This window comes from Scyliorhinus canicula, chromosome 6 (assembly GCF_902713615.1).
Source record: "Scyliorhinus canicula chromosome 6, sScyCan1.1, whole genome shotgun sequence".
NCBI classification, from domain to species: Eukaryota; Metazoa; Chordata; class Chondrichthyes; order Carcharhiniformes; family Scyliorhinidae; genus Scyliorhinus; species Scyliorhinus canicula.
Window position 1 is genome coordinate 62,189,430 of NC_052151.1, and position 19,807 is coordinate 62,209,236.

At 46.0% G+C, this 19,807-nt stretch overlaps 1 protein-coding gene across 10 annotated transcripts in view; it reads right to left on the bottom strand.

The window, feature by feature from the left end:
* Positions 1-403: 403 nt before the first annotated feature.
* eya4 (EYA transcriptional coactivator and phosphatase 4) overlaps positions 404-19,807 on the bottom strand; it is a 623,026-nt gene continuing 603,622 nt past the window's right edge. For all 10 annotated transcript variants that reach the window (XM_038799374.1, XM_038799376.1, XM_038799375.1 and 7 more), the window contains one exon: positions 404-2,313. In XM_038799374.1, the coding sequence (XP_038655302.1) occupies positions 2,233-2,313 (81 nt within the window). In that variant the 3' untranslated portion in view covers positions 404-2,232. The remainder of the gene's footprint in view (positions 2,314-19,807) is intronic.

A 19,807-nucleotide genomic window follows, 5' to 3' on the forward strand; every position in this document is an offset into this window, starting at 1 on the left:
CCCCAATACTAGAATCTGCAGGAACAAAGTTTAACAGATCAGAGTGGTGTATCAATTTGTGCATCCTCTGAATATCTCCTTTATTAAATCACACACAGAGTTGAAGACTAATTGCATTTACAGCATATTGGCAGATTACCTAATCTGTTATGTATAGTTTGTTTCTATTTTTTCGGGAAGGGAGGGGAGATGAGACAGTGAAATCAGAATGATGTTACTGTAACTGGTGAATCTGTGCTGAGCTTTCCCCATACGGCACGGCAGCACATTGGTTAGCACTGTTGCCTCACAGCACCAGGGTCCCGGGTTTGATTCCTGCTTCACGGGTCACTGTCATTGTGGAGTCTGCACAAGTCCCAAAAGACGTGCTTGTTAGGTGAATTGGACATTCTGAATTCTCCCTCAGTCACCCGAACAGGTGCCCGAGTGTGACGACTAGGGGCTTTTCACAGTGACTTCATTGCAGTGTTAATGTAAGACTACTTGTGACCATAATAAAGATTATTATTATTATTAATAAATAGACACAGCCAGATTAAAGACTAAAGGATATGTTCATGCTACACCATGAAATTGTTGATTGTAAATGGCATTAAATATAGAAGTTAATAAAATGATAATTGGGAGATTTAACAAAACTAAAATTGAACTGTAACATAAGCAACATAGAGAAATAGTTAATTGGAAAATTATGTTTTGGGATGAGACACTGCAAGTCTACTTAAATTAATTCTTGTCCTACCTTCAAGATGATTTTTTGTATGTCTGCCAATATGCTGTAAAAACGCATAATGCACAATTGCATTTATTAGGAAGAACTTAGTTTAAAGGCTTTTAACATCAACTTTATTTAAGGGTCTCTGAACTTTGAACAAGTTATTAAAATGAATTTGAATGGTTTATTGTACAATAGGAACTGCAATACTGGCTTAGAGAGAAAATTGTAACATTGGGCTGAGAAATTGGATAACTTTTCACTTTGTATTTGTAGAATGAATCTATCAATGAAAACTGGAGCCTTCCCAGGAGATGCAATAAGCCCTTAAACTTGTTCAAAACCCTTATCCACACATTCCTTTTTATTCATAGACATATCAAATGGGGACGGGAGGCAGGAAGGGGTGGATTGTGATAAAGCTTGTATGAACTCAGTGAGGTTGGGGTATTATCATTTTCAGATTTAAAGAAAATATAAACTAGCATGAAATCAAATAAGTGCCCAAACCAAAGTTCTTTTAGAAACTTCCCAAAAATGGTAAAGACTAGCATAATATCAAAAAGTGTCAAGCTGTTTCTTAACGACTAAAATAGATTACCTCACAGTTTAAATTAAAACGTTTTTCCTGGATATCATTAAGGATTGTAATTTACAATTAAACACTAAAAGTCCAAGTAAAAACACAAAAAACTCTCCAATTTTTAATTTCCTGTTTAGACCAGCAGTTTGGAACAATTCTTCTCTGCTTACACAACGCAGAATTCTTTTACTTCTGATTCTTTTCATAATTTGGTCATTTCAAAAAATTAATCATCACAAAGAATTTATCTATACATATGTGGAACAAAAGTTACATTGTAACACACCAACACTGTCTTATTTTAAGGCACAGCACATCGTTTATGTATATTCTCCTTGTCAAGCTTTACAAAAAGTGACTATCCCCATAAAAGCATTACATTTTCGAATACAGCTGCTAACTTAGAGTAAGCTCTCACAGTAACTAAGTTACACAAACTGCAGGTCTAGATGTGATTGTCAATGTAGCCCAGTGCGCTTCCTATGCAGGTTCAGCTTGGATAAGCAGACTAAAGTTTGCTAAAACACTGCATTATTGAGAACATCCAATGGCAAGAAATGCCGTTGAACAACTTCATACCGGATGCGTTGGTAGCAGCTTCGTGTTCCTTAAAAGAGCTAGTTCATTGTAAAAGCTGTTCAAGCAACCTGGGCATTGTATAATCACTTGAAGAGTTGTAAAATACACACAACTTGCACTTTTATCTATAATGAACAATATTTCCTAAGACCAACATAGTTCTTTATGCTGAGGTTTAATGTACCAGTCACTGTTCAGCAGTTTGAATTCACAATAGCCTCACATGACAACTCATATCTCTTCATTTCTTAAGACAAATGTGGAAGCCAGAGGTGCTGCAGATCACAGAGGGTAACTTCATATACTCCTATGTATTTTGTTAATTTTGTATCTCTGGCTGTGCTGCACAAGGCAGCTACAAGTATTCCAGTTCCAGTGCTTGATTCAAAGCCAACAGATCAGAGTGGCTTGATATCCTCCAGAATGGCATATTGTGCTAGATGAAACAAAACAAAAAAGTCACATTAAACCAATATTAAAAACATGTTGATAAAGTGAAATTCTACACTTTCAAAATGCTTCATTTCATATAAATTAAATGAGAGTAGGTTGAGAGCTTAGTTTGACTTTTGATAACAATGGGGCGAGATTCTCCGTTTCTGACACTATGGGCGGAATTCTCCGCCATCGGGATTCTCCGTTTTGCCGGCAGCCCGGGGAATTTCCCGACGGCGTGAGGCTGCCCCACAATGGGAAACCCCATTGATGAGCTGGCAAAACTGAAATCTGGTGCGGTGGGACAGAGGAACCCGCCCTAAATGTTGATGCCAATGCATCAGAATTTGTGGACTTTTACGACAGATAAATGGGCAGCACACCTGGACCTACTGTTGAGGGGCTAGCACTGATGCCGTGTAGAACACAATCGATTCCAATGAAAAGCGGTGCAGGATTCGGCGGGTTTGTGGTTGACACTCGGGAGGCTGACAAGCTACAGCCACATATACACATTACAATCCCCACTCACACTCATCTCAGCCTACAAGGTGGCACTGGTTGCGCTGGAGCACGGCAATGCAGCTGATGGTTGTCTGGGGCCTGAGGGCACCCAGGAGGGTGCCCTGAGGGGACACCTATACGACCCGTGGCACGAAGTTCAAAGTGGGCTGTTAGTGTTGTGCTCAGCTGCAAGGCTGCTTTGCCAGCTGCGGCAGTGGTGATCCCTGCCCGCCCTCCCTGATCCAACAGCCCATCTCCTGGCCACCCCCCATTATTCCCCCCAGCCTTAGCAGAAGCCCCACACCCAGCAGCACAGCTGTCAGCAAACTATGGCGATGTTGGACACTTTCCGGACGCCCTCTCTCTCCCTCAGCAGCTGCCACGTGGTTTCACGATATTCAAAAGCAGAAGTAAACCACGCCATCGGGAACTCGGCTCATTGGAGGTGGAGAATCGCTGAGGCCCTGGAGAATACCGGGTCAGGCCCGCTAATAATATGCATAAAGTGTCTACTGTACGTCCGTTCCGGAATGTATTGACGCTGCTGTCAAGGTGCGAGAGCATTGCGATTTGGCGTCAAATCGGTGCCTGCCATGATTTTGCCGTTGGAACCGATTCTCCACCCAATCGCCTTTCCTGATTTTGGGGTCAGCTAACAGAGAATCCTGCCCATGATATTTCATGCATCAAGGGAAAGAGCGTTGGAGAAACACAGATGGTCAGCTGCTTGTTCGCCTGTTGCTTTCGCGACAGCCCCATTCTTCTTTATAGAGGTTTGAAAAGGGGGTTGATCAGACAGGAGAATAAGCAAAATTCTTGAGGTCCAGGCCAACACAAGCCTGGATCTTCAGGTGGACCCGAAAGACAGCGGATAGGAGTTCCTCCAGGTGCACAGCATGCTGGGTGAACTCAGATGGAGGCTAAAGAATTTACTGGGCTTGGCACACTTCGATGTTTCGAGTAGCTACATTTTCTGTTCCAAATAGGTTCTCCCAGAAACATGTTGGGATTCAACTTTTAAAAATAAAAAAATATTTTAGAGCAATTTTTTTTTTCCCAATTAAATTTGGCGATAGAGTGATTAGCAATGATGCTTAGGGCATTGAGGAATTGGAGAGGGCTTGAGCAGGGGGGTGTGCCGAACATAGGGGGTGGGATTCCCCGTTGCCGGATGCCGATATTGTAATCAGCGATCGGGCGGAGAATCGACTCCGATGCCCAAATCGGGGCCGGCGTTGGTTTGTCGCCGGACAGCTATGCTCTGTCCCCTCGGAAGTGGCGTAATCGTGTCGCGCTCCGTGTCATCGGCAGGCCCTCCTTCGATGCTCCGCCCCCCTGGGCCATGTTCCGAAAGGCATATGACACGTGTGATCTCAGCGTTTGGGGACCCGGCGTAGCGGCTGTGGACTGTGTCCAGCGCCGCACACTCGGCCGGGATCCGTGTCGCTGACCACGGTGGCGCTTCCGCGAGGGCTGGGGAGACTGGTGGGGGGGGGGGGGGGGGTGGCCAGTGGGGTCACGGATGATGGGTTGGGTCCGCGCATGGCCGGCGCCATGTTGTACGGTGCGACCGCTGCAGGTCGCCACAGTGCGCATGTGCAGCCAGGGACTCGGCCATTCGCCGGCAGTTTTCAGCGCAAAGCCAGGAGATTCACCCGGTTCCACTGCTAGCCCATCATCGGAGGAGGCGTCGTTTGGGGAACCTGTTTGAGGGCTTTACCGTTCTCTCCGGCCAGGTACTCCGCAAGAGCAGTGGTGGTGTCGTCCCGAAGGGTGTGGGAGCAGTGGAGGCAGCATATGGGGCTGGAGTACCTTGGTGTGGCCACCGATCTGAGACAACCATAGATTTGCGCTGGCAGGGTGGGATGCAAGGTTTAGGGGGTGACGACAGGCGCTTTGGGGACGTGAATGGATGGGGCAATTGTGTGGGGCTGGAGAATTTGGAGGAACTGTATGGACTTCCCAAGTGGAATGGCTTTAGGTACTTGCAGGTTCAGAATTTTGTGAGGAGAGAGGTGCCGTCCTTGTGATGTGTTGTTCTGCTGATATTTTGTGTATGCCTTGAATAAAAATATTTTAAAAAACAAATAGTGAGATTTTCCAGCATTTCATATCAGTGGGATCTTCTGGCCCTGCCGACAGCGCACCCCCGCCACAGGTTTACCAGCAGCAAAGGGTGCATTCAATGGGAACGCCTGTTGACGATGGCGGGACCAGAACATCCTGTCACTGGCCAATGGCAGGCCGTCTCCCACTTTGAGAAATCCCACCCAAAGTATTTATTTAACTCCTCTTCCATTTCCTGTTTATCCATTATTATTTATAATAATCTAATTGTCACAAGTAGTCTTACATCAACACTGCAATGAAGTTACTGTGAAAAGCCCCTAGTCACCACATTCGCCTGTTCGGGTACAAAGAGGGAGAATTCAGAATGTTCAAATTACCTAACAGCACGTCTTTCGGGACTTGTGGGAGGAAACCAGAGCACCCGGAGGAAGCCCGTGCAGACACAGGGAGCACGTGCAGACTCCGCACAGACAGTGACCCAATCCGGGAATCAAATCTGGGACCCTGGTGCTGTGAAGCAATAGTGCTAACCACTATGCTACCTGTTTCAGCCTCTAAGGGCCAATGTTCTATTTGATCTCTCTCTTCCTTTTTATATATTTAAAGAAGCTCTTGCTGCCTTTTTTATATTACTTGCCAGTTTCCCTTCAAAGTTTATTTTCTCCCTATTTATTTTTTTGATCATCTTTTGTCTATTTTTAACTCTTTCCCGATACTTTGACTTAGCACTAAACTTCGCCACACTGTATTTTTTCTTTCATTCACTTCCTTGGTTAACTGTGGTTGATTTACCCCTTGCTAAAATCCTTCTTCCCGACAGAGATATATCTTGTTGTGAATCATAAATTATTTTCATAAACGTCTGCTGTAGTTAATCAACTGTCTTTTCTGCTAAACACCTTTCCCAGTCCACTCTATCCAACTCTGTCCTCCTTCCTTTATAATTACCCTTATTTATGTTCAGCACAATTGTTTCTGACCCAAGTTTCTCACTCTCAAACTGAAGGTTGAATTCCACCATGTTATAGTCACTGTTTCCTAGGGGTTCTGAGATTGTTCACTAAAGCTACTTCATTACATATGACTAGATCCCAAATTGCCTGATCCCTAGTTGGATCCACAGCATATTGATTGAGAAAACTGTCCCGAATACACACGATGAATCCTTTCTCATGGTTACCTCCGCCAATTTGATTTTCAGAATCCACATGAAGATTAAAGTCACCCATGATTAATGTGCTGCCTTTATTACATGCCTTCATTATCTCCTGATTTCTTCTCCATTCTACAGTTTAGCTCGTGTTAGGGGGCCGATAGACTACTCCCAAAAGTGTCTTTTTCCCCATGTTATTTCTTACCCCCACTCATATGGATCCTATATCTTCCGACTCAGGGTCATTTCTTGCTATTGTACTTATACCATCTCATACTAACAAAGCTAACCCACCAGCCTTTTCTTCATTCCTGTCACACACCCCAGAATATTTAGTTCTCAGCTTTGATTTCCTTGTTAAGAAGGGCACGATTTAACTAAATGGGAACAAAGTCCCATAGCGAGTGCATTTGGCCCAGTGTTTCCCAGCGCTTGTAGCAGCGAGAAACACCCTGCTATTTAAACGTTAGTTAGGGGCCTCATCAGAAACATCCAGCCGAGGTTGCACGTGGCCCTGTTTTCTGCACTGAGGAGCTCCACTCGGCAAAACTCCTCAGTGCAGCGAGGGATTGCCCAATCTCTGGAGCCTCCGACGTGACCCCTGACCCCCCCTCCCAAGCCCCAACTCACTATGAGGGGATACCCAAGCCCCCTGCAGTCCCAAAACACCCGTGTAGGGCATCCCCGGACCAATCGCCGCCATACAAATATGCCAGTGTGCCACCTTGGCAGTGCCAGGCTGGCACCCAGGTGGCACTGCCAGCATGGCATGATGGTAGTACTAGGGTGCTCAGGTGGCACCAGCAATGCCAGGGTACCACCCTACCCAGAGGGCAAGCACCTGTGGGGCTGGTTTAGCTCACCATGCTAAATCACTGGCTTTTAGAGCAGACCAAGCAGGCCAGCAGCACGGTTCGATTCCCGTACCAGCCTCCCCGGACAGGCGCCGGAATGTGGCGACTAGGGGCCTTTCACAGTAACTTCATTGAAGCCTACTCATGACAATAAGCGATTTTCATTTTCATTTCCAAACCCTTGGGAGACCCCCACGAGCCGTTCCGTCTGGTCCCCATTTGTGAAGACCAGCATTGAATAGTTTCACCCCAGGTCTCCAAGGCGAAGGGGGTATATTCCACCGTCACAGGAAACTGGCACCTTAAAAAGTGAGACTCGCTGTCTTGCCTTAATATACAGAGTTGACAAAAACCCATTGCAAAGTCTCGTGAGAGCACGTTCGATCTCGCGAATGTTGCAAGCCGGGTAGATCCCTGGAGTGGGGTCTCTCAGCTTCTATTGTCATGTTGTGCCGCTGTGCACTGCTTTTAAGGTGCAAAGAGGCCGGTCGATAGCATCCAAGATCTCTGTAATGTCTATGAGATCATACCCATTAACTTCAATTTGTGCCATTAATTAATTTATTTGTGCTGAAGATTACATGCATTAAAGTACAATGTTATTGGCTGCGATTCTCCCCTACCCGGCGGGGCGGGGGGTCCCGGCGTGTTGGAGTGGCGTGAACCACTCCGGCATCGGGCCGCCCCAAAGGTGCGGAAGTCTCCGCACCTTTAGGGGCCAAGCTCTCACATTGAGGGGTTAGACCCGCACCGGAGTGGTTCCTGCTCCGCCGGCTGGAGCGAATGGCCTTTGGCGCCACGTCAGCCGGGGCCGAAAGGACTTAGCCAGCCTGCGTAAGTCCGCGCATGCGCCGGAGCGTCAGCGGCTGCTGACGTCATCCCGGCGCATGCGCAGGGGAGGGGGGTCTCTTCTGCCTCCGCCATGGTGAAGACCATGACGAAGGCGGAAGAAAAAGAGTGCCCCCATGGCACAGGTCCTTCCGCCGATTAGTGGGCCCCAATTGCGGGCCAGGCCACCGTGGGGGCACCCCCCAGGGTCAGATTGCCCCGCGCCCCCCCAGGACCCCAGCGCCCGCCCGCGCCGCCAATCCCGCTGATCAGGTAGGTGTTTTGATTCCCGCAGGCGGGAGAGGCTTGTCAGCAGCGGGACTGCGGCCCATCGCGGGTCGGAGAATCGCTGCGGAGGGCCTGCCAACTGGCGCGGCGCGATTCCCGCCCCCGCCGAATCTCAGGTGGCGGAGAATTCGGGACACAGCGGGGGCGGGATTGACACCGGCCCCGGGCGATTCTCCGACCAAGCGGGGGGTTGGAGAATCCCACCCATTATTTTTGCCCTTTTATCATTTTTTTCTCCCTATGACCCGATTTATTGCTGTTTTTTAATGTTTGTACATTTTGTCCCTTCTGGCCACACTATGGGTATCATTACCTAAATAGCTGTCTTGCAATGTTGCCACATCATTTTGCTTTTTAAACTCACACATCCCGTCTCCAGAACCATCCCCCGATATTTTGTTCAAAGCCGTCTTTGCCGCCCCAGTAATCCGGGTCCCACTGGTCCTAGCATTGTTCAGATGTAGGCTGAGGGAGGGTACAGCACCCACTTACCCCAACCGATGTCAGTGCCTCACGAACCAAATCCCACTTCTCTCACACCAGTCTTTGAGCGACATATTAATCTCTCTAATTTTACGTACCTTATGCCAATTTGCACGTGGCTCAGATAATAATCCAGATATTATAACCTTGGGGATTCAGTGTTTAATTTCGTGCCTAGCTCCTCAAACTCTCTGCGCAGAACCAATTTGGTTGTTTTACTTAAGTTGTTGGTACCTACATGGACAACGCCAATAGGATCCTATCCTCCCCCATCCGTTGTAATTTCCTCTTCAGCCCAGTAGATGTCCCAAACCCTGGCACCAGGCAGGCAACACAGCAATCTGGACTCTGTCTCTTTGCTGCAAAGAACAGTGTCAATCTCCCTCACTGTGCTATCCCCTACTACCAATATTTTCTGATATGCTCCTCCCATTTGAATGACTTCCTGGATCGCGGTGCCATAGCCAATCAGCTCATCATCTCATCCAAACAAGCTGGGAGGACCTCAAACTGTTGGATAATTGCAGAGACTGACACTGCTGCCCTCTGGGTCTCCTTACCCTGCCTCAGCTGCAGTCAAAACCCTCTGTCCCTGGCCACTTTCCAAACCACAAGACTCCATCCTAAGGGGTGTGACTACCTCCTGACCCAAAGCATCCAGGTAACTCCCCCTCTCCCTCAGATGTCGCAGTGTCCGCAGCTCAGTCTCCAACGCAACGACTCTGTGCAAAGTTCCTCAAGGTGCAAACACTGCATACGTGACCTGAACCTAGAGAGTTCATAGTGCATAGAATTTACAGTGCAGAAGGAGGCCATTCGACCCATTGAGTCTGCACCGGCCCTTGGAAAGAGCATCCCACTTAAGCCCACCCCATCCCCATAATCCAGTAACCCCAGCTAACCTTTTTGGACACTAAGGACAATTTATCATGGCCAATCCACCTAACTTGCACATCTTTGGGCTGTGGCAGGAAACCTGAGCACCCGGAGGAAACCCATGCAGACACAGGGAGAACATGGAGACTGCGCACAGGCAGTGACCCCAGCCGGGAATGGAATTTATGGCCCTGAAGCTGTGTTGCAGCCTTGACACATCACCTATCCTGCCATCTTAAACGTGTTTTAAATAATCACTTTAGCAAATTATTTCATTATTTATGGCGCTTTTAATATATTTTCAACTTAGAAAAGAACAGCTCCTATACTATTTTAAAACTTAAGAATGGAATAAACACTTACTAGATACTCACCAGAAAGGCACCAAACAGCTAGCGTGGCAAGACCATTTTCTGAAGAGTGAAAAAGTTAGAAAAAAAAAACCCAAAAGTGCACTTCTTTCCCCTGTGCACTGAATTCACACTTTGATCCAAATTCCCAAATATACAAAGATGTGCTTTCTCCCACTGTGCACTCATTGTGCGCTTGACTAGGCCCTTTCTTACAGAGAGCCGAGATGAGTCACTCTTTAGTTTAGCGATCCTGTTCGGAGGCCTGAAAACATGGCTCATGCAGACTGCTGCAGGATAAAATCAAGTTTGTGTTGCCAGGATAGTAGGCATTCACCAATACTAACTGCATGTGTTGAATCATAGCTCCTGCTGCTGCTTTTCCTCCTCAGTCAAAAGATGTTGAAGTTTCCTTTCCTCCTCTGAGCTCCTCTGTCATCTCTCTGATACTTCCATGAATAGCAAATAGTGAAACACTATGAATATTGCCATCTGCCGTCTGGGAAGAACTGGTTGTAAAGGAGGAAAGGGGCGATGGTGGTACTGGGAGGGCATCCAGGTAACTCCCTGCCTCCCTCAGATGTCGCAGTGTCTGCAGCTCAGTCTCCAGCACAATGACTCTGTGCAAAGTTCCTCAAGGTGCAAACACTGCATACGTGACCTAGAGAGTTCATAGTGCATAGAATTTACAGTGCAGAAGGAGGCCATTCGGCCCATTGAGTCTGCACCGGCCCTTGGAAATTGCATCCCACTTAAGCCCACACTCCACCCTATCCCCGTTACCCCACCTAACCTTTATTTTTGTTGGACACTAAGGACAATTTAGCATGACCAATCCACCTAACCTGCACAACTTTGGACTACACTCAGCCCATCAAGCTTGTTTCTCCATTCAATACGATTGTGGCTGATCGAAGATTTCAATGCCTCTTACTCACACTATTGACATATGCTTTACATTATTGTTAATGAGAAATCTATCGTCTGGGAGCTTTGATAACAGCTCCTTTGCCGTTCTCGCCGACCCGTTTTTTTTTTTTACAAAATCCGAATTTAAAAATGTACATTGTTTGATATTGTACGATGCTAGTTACTCCACAAGTCCGGTGGTGGTGGTGACACTGTGGATCTGGGGACAGTGGAGGAGGTACAAGAAGGTGGAGGGAGCGTTGGACTGGACCCTGATATGTAACAACCACAGATTTGTCCTGGGTAGGATGGATGGTGGGTTCCAGAGCTGGCAGAGGGCAGGCATCAGAAGGATGGGAGATCTGTTCATAGACGGAAGCTTTCCCAGTTTGAAGGTGCTAGAGGACAAATTTAACCTGCCATCAGGAAACGCCTTTAAATATCTGTAAGTACGAGCCTTCCTGAAAAAAGCCTTTCCGCGCTGCCACCACTGAGGATACAGGACAGGGTGGTCTCCGGCACCTGGGTGGGGGAGGGGAGGGTGTCAGATATCTATCAGGAACTACAGGAGGCAGAGGAAACCCCAATGGAGGAGCTCAAGGGCAAGTGGGAGAAGGAGCTAGGTGAGGAGTTGGAAGCGGGTCTGTGGACAGAGGTCCTGGGCAGGGTTAATTCCTCCTCATCATGTGCCAGCCTCAGTCTAATTTAAGGTGGTCCACCGGGCACACATGACGGCAGCGAGAATGAGCAAGTTTTTGGGGTAGAAGACAGTTCTATGAGGTGCAAGGGCAGCCCTTCAAACTATTTTCACATGTTTTGGGCATGCCCGGAGCTTAGAGTGTTCTAGCAAGGGTTCGCGAAGGCAATGCCCAAGGTGCTTAACACGGGTGGTGCCGAGTCCAGAGATAGCGATCTTTGGAGTGTCAGAGGATCCGGGAATTCAGGGGCGAAAGAGGCCAACGTCTTGGCCTTTGCCTCCCTAGTAGCCCGGAGACGGATTTTATTAATGCAGAGGGACTCAAAGCCCCCGAGTGTAGAGACTTGGGTTAACGACATGGCTGGGTTTCTCAGCCGTGAGAAAATAAAGTTTGCCTTAAGAGGGTCTACGCTAGGGTTCTCTCGGAGGTGGCAGCCGTTCATCGACTTTCTCAGGGAAAATTAAAATGTCAGCAGCAGCAATCCGTGGAGGGGGTGGGGGGGGGGGGAAATGGGGGATGAGTGCTTCATTAGGATGGTGTGGGAAGAGTGGGTCACGTGGAGTAATGTCTATTTGTTATTGTATATTCTCTTTTTGCACTATGTTAATGTTCACTCTAGTTTGTTTTCTTATTATGGTTACTACTGTTTTATTATGAAAAATTCTGCATGACCTTAATAAAAATACTTTAAAAAAAAATCAGAAATCTATCAATCTCCACCTGAAACATAATTTTTATTTCATTTTTTATTTTTATTTTTTTAAAATAAATTTAGAGTACCCAATAATTTTTTCCAACTAAGGGGCAATTTAGCATTGCCAATCCACCTACTCTGCACATTTTTGGGTTGTGGGGGCAAAACCCACGCAGACACGGGGAGAATGTGCAAACTCCACACGGACAATGACCCAGAGCCGGGATCGAACCTGGGACCTCAGCACCTTGAGGCCACTGTGCTAACCACTAGGCCACCGTGCTGCCCCACCTGAAACATAATTAATGACTGAGCTTCCATGGCCATCTGGGTAGAGAATTCCAAAGATTCACGACCCTCTGTGCAAAGAAATTTCTCTTCATCCTGGTCCTCAATGGCTTCCCCCTTATTTTGAAATTGTGCTCCCCTGTTCTAGACTCCCCAACCAGGGAAACATCTTACCTGCATCTACCCTGCCTGTTTCTTTAAGTATTTTGCAGGCTTCAATGAGATCACCTCTCATTATTCAAAACTCTAAGAGAATACCGACTCGGTTTGTCCAATCTCTCTCTATACGACAGTCCACACATCCCAGGAACAGCCCTACAATCCCTGGAACAGCCCTGCCATCCCCGAAACTGTTCCGCCACCCCCGGAACAGTCCGAACATCCCCGGAACAGTCCCGCCAACTTTGGAACAAGTCTGATGAACCTTCTTTGCATTTTGGGGCAATAATATCCTTTCTGAGGACCAAAACTGCACACAGTACTCCAGGTGCAATCTAACCAACCTTCTATACAATTGAAGCAAGACTTCACTACTCCTGTACTCAGCCTTTCTGAAGCCAACAGAAATCTTCAAACTCCACCAATAACTCAGAGCTTCCACCATCATTGTCTGAGCACAAGTAAGTCAAAAGAACCTCACTGAGAGACCCTATAAGTAACCACAGAATCGGACTGATCATATTTGCTAACACTTGTATCCAGGAGTGAATAAGGAAGACGATTGCAGCATATATGTTGGCCAGTTTCAGTATTTCGCCTTGGCATCAGCCTGTTGACGTCTGTCATGGCACGATCTATCCCTTCTTTGGGTGCATGCAGGGGATGCACCTGTGTACTCAACTCCAGTTGTCGGATGCTGCTTGGGAACTGACCATCAGCACTCCCCCCCAACAAACATGAAGGATTGTCTGCATAGTACACACCAAGTGATTGGATTTCACTATGCTGAATGTAGGAAACTTTTATGTATACATTGTATTGTATATCTCTTGCAGTAAAATTTTCAAAAGTTCTGGTTTAACATACAAGCAGGTGATGTCCCTGCTCGGGCTGAAAGTAAAGTATCTGAAAAGTGAGATAATCATTCATTCCAACCAAGTACCTGTTTACCTATATGGGGTTAATGGAATACTGGGTATTTTGGAAGGTTTCCTGGGGTATAGATAATTGAGGGGTTGTGTTTAGCCTTAGTTAAGATGGTCATGAGAATGTTAGTGGGATAAAGACAATGTAATCAATGGGAGGAGCCAGATCTGTAGCAAGCAGTTTAGCTGAAGGATATTTTAGTCTGACAAAGACAGCATGATTTCCAGGTTGTGTCTGTAAGAGCTCTCTCCTTTCTGAAAGAAAATCTCTATGCAACAGTACAGCAAATATTCCTGTGTTTGTTAACTTTGTTTACAAGTGATTTTTTTGACCTGTAATGGGCCTTGCTTAATTGGAGAAAGTGAAGGTACAAGTTAGTAGTTAAAGTTTTCCCTTTTATTTTAAGATTTGTTTGACTGCTAATTGTAAAGCTATTTTCTGTAATATTAACGTGTTTAATCCTGTGTTAATAATAAAGCGTGTTTTAATATAAAAGAGCCCTTTTTGTCAGTGGAATCACTTCTGGAGCGAAGTATCCTTTTCTCACAGTTTTACAAATTGAAAACTTGTTGGGATTTCTCGTCTGGTTTCCTGACATAAATTGGGGTCTGGTCCGGTACCATAACATCACACCAATGTACCTTAAATCCCAGGATTCCTACTGAATTCCTGGCACACTATTGACAAAGAGTCATCGGACTCGAAACGTTAGCTCTTTTCTGTCCCTACAGATGCTGCCAGACCTGCTAAGATTTTCCAGCATTTTCTCTTTCGTTCCTGGTGCACTATTGTTGGGATTGTGACAGAAAGGTTCACAACTTTTATGGAGCCTTGCTGACTACAAGGGGAAATCTGGTAAGACCTTACTGAGTAGGTAGTATAGCAATTCATGACAATAACAGCAATTTGCATATAAAATATCCCGTGGGACTAACTAGATATCCCATTGAAAAGGCTGGTACAGGAATGACTGGCGGACTGGCCTCCTTAGTGCAGTATTATTCTATGATTCTGTAATTCTCATAGAACCATAGAATCCCTACAGTGCAGAAGGAGGCCATTTGGCCCATCAAGTCTGCATCCATCCTCCGAGAGCACCTTACCTAGGCCCCTCCCCCTCCTACACAGTCCTATCCCCCGTAATCTAACCTGCACATCCCTGGAGACTAAGGGGTAATTTAGCCTGGCCAAACCACCTAACCTGCACATCTTTGGACTGTGGGAGGAAACCGGAGCACCTGGAGAAACCCACACAGACACGGGGGAACATGCAAATTCTGGTTAAAATTTCTCATTGGACCTTGCGGGCAGTTTCTCATATATACTTAGATCTAGAATGGACACTTACCTGCAGCTATTTCTGCTTACTGTATTGATACTTGGGAACCTAACAACCCGCTACTGTATTCTCACACACACTGGGTTGGATTTTATTGCCCCTGAGCTTTAATCTGTGGTGGGAGACACCACTTCAATGTCCAGCCCGGCAGCTCAATGTGTAGGCTGGTAGTGAGCAAGGGCCACCTTCCGCCCCTGGCCCACCACCAGGTCTTCTCCTCCTATCTACCCCTCCTGTCTGTCTATCCTGGCCCCTTTTATCCCTGGCCAGCCTGCCAGCCTGTCCCCAGTGATGTCCCCCTGGCACTTAATTTTCATTCCAGTTCCTCATGATTGGGATTGGATACATTCCCAGCAGTAGCCACCACTCTCATTTGATTGTCCAACAGCTCTCAGAGACAGGTCTTTCTGCCCAGATACGGGCGCAAGTCTCACCTCAGGTCAACCAATGCTGGGGCGAAGAAATGGACCTGACCTTTTTTTGCCCACAGGGCGGGTCCCTGATGCCCCATAAAATCCAGCCCACTGGCTATAAAGGGGCTTCCCTTTCAAAATAATTAGGCTTTGGGGTAATTTGATAGAGGTATTAAAAATTGTTTGATGGTGTTTCTTTTGTGGCTCTTAAAACTATATTGGTTAGGTAAAACCAAAGGACATGGGTATAAGCTATGGAAGGATAGTGCAAGGTTAAATGTTGGATGGCTTTCTTTTTCCCAAAGGATAATAGATGGAACAAATTTGTCACTTGCAAAGCGTTGAATCTCTGCATGTCTTAATTGGGAAGAGGATCACGTCTTATAAATGGTGCTAATAAACTGTTTATGTGGTCTCCTAAATTAGTTTCAGTCCTCTAAAGGGGTAGGAAAGGAAATTTAAAAAGGTTTTCCCCGATTGCTATTTTTTCTGTTCTTGTCGAGTACAGGAGATTGCATGCATGGGTATGTTGTCAGGTGGTGGCAGCACCTAATTGTGATACTCCAGGAATTATAGTTGTGTGAAGCAGGTTTGATAAAACAGCTGGCCTTTTCCTGTCTGTAGATTTTGTATTCTCATATTGGCCACCCCTACATGGCCAGGCGTTTAGCCTGAAATTCTTCCAAGTTTACACTCCGTCATTGAAAGAATCACACAACGTTGCTGCAGGGCATCCTGTAGATACATCGTGCAGATAATGCAATCAGCAGCCATCGTTTGGGGGGGGGGGAGGGAGAAGAGTTAGAGATGCCCAAAGTGCAGCTTCCAGATGGTACGCACTGCAGTCACAATGGTGAAGAGAGTGAATGTTTAAGTTGGTGAATGGAATCCCAATCAAATGGACTGCGAATATGATGTCAGGCTTCTTGAGTTTTGTTGGAGTTGCACCCATCCAGGCTGGTGGAGAGCATCCCATCACATTCTTTTATTGTACTTTGTGGAAAGGCTTTCAAAAGTCAGAAGTTGAGTCACTCACCACAGAACACTCCGCTTCTGACCTATTCTTGTAATCACAGCATTTAAACCAGCTGGTCAAGTTAAGGTTCTGGTCAATGGTGATTCCCAGGATGTTGATAGTGGGGCTCAATGATGGTAATGCCATTGAATGTCATTATTGGAGATGGTTGTTGCCTGGCATTTGTGTGGCACAATGCTCATTTATGTGACATGAATAGCACCTGTTACTTGTCAATCCAACTCTGGCTTGTGGCAGGTTGCAATGCTTCACTATTAGCATAATTGTGAATGAATCTGAAAACTATAGAATCATAATTGAATATCACTGTTCATGATCTTATGACAAAGAAAGGTTAATTAATGAAGCAGTTGAAGATGGATGAGTAAAGGACATTGTCTTGAGGAATACTGTTAGTGATATCCTTGGGCTGAATAATCAGCCTCTGACAACCATGACAATCTATCAGTGTGTCAGGTATGATTCCAGCCACACGAGGACTTGCCCATTGGCCCTCTGCTTCTCACAGGTCTATGTTTTGAAAACTGTCTTGATGTCAAAAGCAGCTACTTTATTCTCTCCTCCATTTTTCTCTGCGCTTAATGATTTTATAATGAACTCATACTGTCTAAAAGCATAGTTTAGAAATGGAATTGTGCTGCACTCATTTCTTGCACTTGGACAAATGCTGAGGGGTCCAACGTAATGTGTGAAGTGGTCAGTTCATCTTGGCAGTCTGCCACAGGCCATATCTGTAAATGCCTGTGGTACTTACCTGAAACTGGCATTAGACCCACTGCTTATGCAGTTTAGATCTCTTTGGAAAAATGGACGGCATGTGGCTTGTTTTCTTGGGTGTACAGTGACCAAACTTGAAAGGAACTGCTGGAGGCTGTCACTAAAAAGATGGTTACAAAATTGTTTTTCTCCTGGTCCCAGTTTAAAACTGGAGTCACTGTCCTTGGACTTAACTGCACCCCCCAATGACCAATCTCAGGCATCATGACTGACATCCGCAGCTCACCAGTAATAAAAAAATGAGATGGTGCATTAATATTGCATGTTCCCCCTTTGCACTTTCGTGGTTGTCAAAATTTGGGTGAAATACATTTCCAGGCTTATGTTTCAAAGTTGCATGTTCCCGCAATTTTATTTGTTGTGGAGTAAATGGTTATTTTACGATTTTCTATTATAATGGAGTTAGCCCTTAGAAAATTAACATTTGGATATTATCACAAATGTATTACTCTCCCCAAAAACACTCAATAATAGAAATGCTGCAGAAGTTTAAATGATGGAGTAACATTTCCATAAATTTGTGGGAGTACTTAAATGCACAGAAGGGGGAGGGGATGAATGGTGGTAAAGACGCAAAGATTTATTAATTCCCTCTTGGCTTAAAGGAAAGGAAAAACAGTTTACAATCTGCCAAATTTTTAACACTCCAGCTGTAGTGGCTTATTTTTGTCAATCAGACATGGGCAATGTGGATTCAGGGTTGGTAATGAAAATCAATTGGAACGGAGTTTAACTGAGAGAAATGGTCAGCAACATCACCCCTCAATTAGGTATTCACTGAAACTTTAAACCAGAGCACTCCAGACTGATCAGTGAGTGATAGCAGCTGGGACACGTGGATTCCTAAAAGATTGGCCCTCTATGTTCATTTAATTTTTTTTTAAAGAGTACTCTTCATTTAAAAAAATAATTACTTTTGAGGCCTGACGCCTCTCCCCAACGTCAAAGCTACGCAAAGCCGAAAGGGAATATCCACAGTCTTAACCAGTTCAGTACAGCAATGGTTTTGTATGGCACACATTTTCTTCCCCTGTCTCTTGTGAGGTACCCAAGGCTTGCTCATCACCTCATCAATTCATTCATGATCAGAATGTCCTAGTGTGGGTCGATGTGGCTGTGCAGACATTTCATGGCAGAGTTATTTACGAAAACCAATGGTTGCGTTCCCCACCATCACACCTTCCCCCTTCTCTGGGCCTCCTTCAGCGATGCATTCTGTATCAAATTAGATCTGGTAATCCTCGACATTCCTTCAACGATCCCATTTTACAAAGATTTTACTATTCAATTTGTCTACAACAAGTGGTAGAAACATAGGACTTAGGAACACCAGTCGGCCATTCGGCCCTTCGATCTGCTTTGCCATTCAATGAAATCATGGCTGTTTTGGTTGTGGTCTCAATTCCACTTTCCTATCTGTCCCCATAACCCTCAATTCCTCTGTGAGTCAAAAGGCTGTTTAAGTCAGCCTTGAATGACGCAACCTCTTCTGCTCTCTGGGGAAGAGAATTCCACAGGCTGACAACCCTCGGACAGAAATAAATTCTCGCCATCATTCCCAGCTGCAATTCAATCATTCAATCATTTGGACAGCAAAAGTTTTGGGCAGAGAGACCATTGTATTTCAATGTAATGTCACAGGAGGTGCCGCTGCTCTTTCAGCATGCTGTTCCCAGTTTGCTTATTCATAATCTAGCAAACGACAGAGCTCAGACAGCTCAGGGAAAGAAGACTATTGCTGTGTTTCATGCATGGAATAATTATTTAATTTTATTTTGTTAATTAATTTTATTTCACCTTCAGCATAAATCAAATCTCCAGATTTAATCCCCGAAGATTTTGGTTAGAAGTTTCCAGTGGATATGATGAGCACCAATACAAAAACCTTCAGAGACTGGACCAAGTGATTTAAAACATTAGTTACAACTTAATGCTTTTTCAGAAAGCAGACATGGCCAGGATTTCTCGATGGCAGAACTTCCCTTCCCGCCATCCAAGGAGCGATACTTGCTAACCCAGTGCCATTTCACCCTCCAACGAGCATGAATTGGCTGAAGGTCGGCCTTCCACCCCTCATTCGGGAGGAAAGCCCACCTCAGAATTGCCAAGCTGATTGGCTTGTTGCTCTCTCGTCCCACCAATGATGGAAGTAATGGGTAGTCCCCCGCATCTAAGGCCAGCATATTATCCTCCACTCCGCCCCCAGCAGGTTCTGAGGAGCAGACAGCCAGCAAGGGGTGGGGGGGGTCGTGAAATTTTCCATTCCAACCCTACAGCCATTTTACACTGGGTGGGACAGCTTCGAACAGGAAACCCCTGTTTCTCCAATGAAGGTCCTTAAGTGATTCATTAATGGGAATTTAAGGGCTGTTTCCATCCCAGCCTCAATTATTAGTTTGGCGGGCAGTTGACAGCTCACTGAGGGGAACCGGAAAATAGGATTTTTACAAATTCATTTAGAGGATGTGGGTATCGCTGACTAGGTCAGAGTGTATTCTCCATCATTAATTGCACTTGAGAAGGTGATTATAGGGACTTCCGGTAGCAGCCATGTCCGAATAGGTCGCGCACACGGCAGCTCCCGCCGGGATCGGAGTTTCGGGCCCTTAAACGGAGCGGCAGCGGCACTTTGGCGGTGATTCCTGGTGTGGCAAAGGACGCTGGAGAGGTTCCCCTCACTGCTGCATGGAGGGAACCAGGTGCTGGGCCGTTAAAAGAGCGTTTGCAGGGAAGCGAGCGGAGCAGGTCTGGGAAGACAAGATGGTGGCCGGCGCGGACCAAGCAGCGTGGGCCCAGTGGTCGAGAGAGCAGCAAGAGTTTCTGAGAAGCTGCTTCAGATGAAGGTGCTG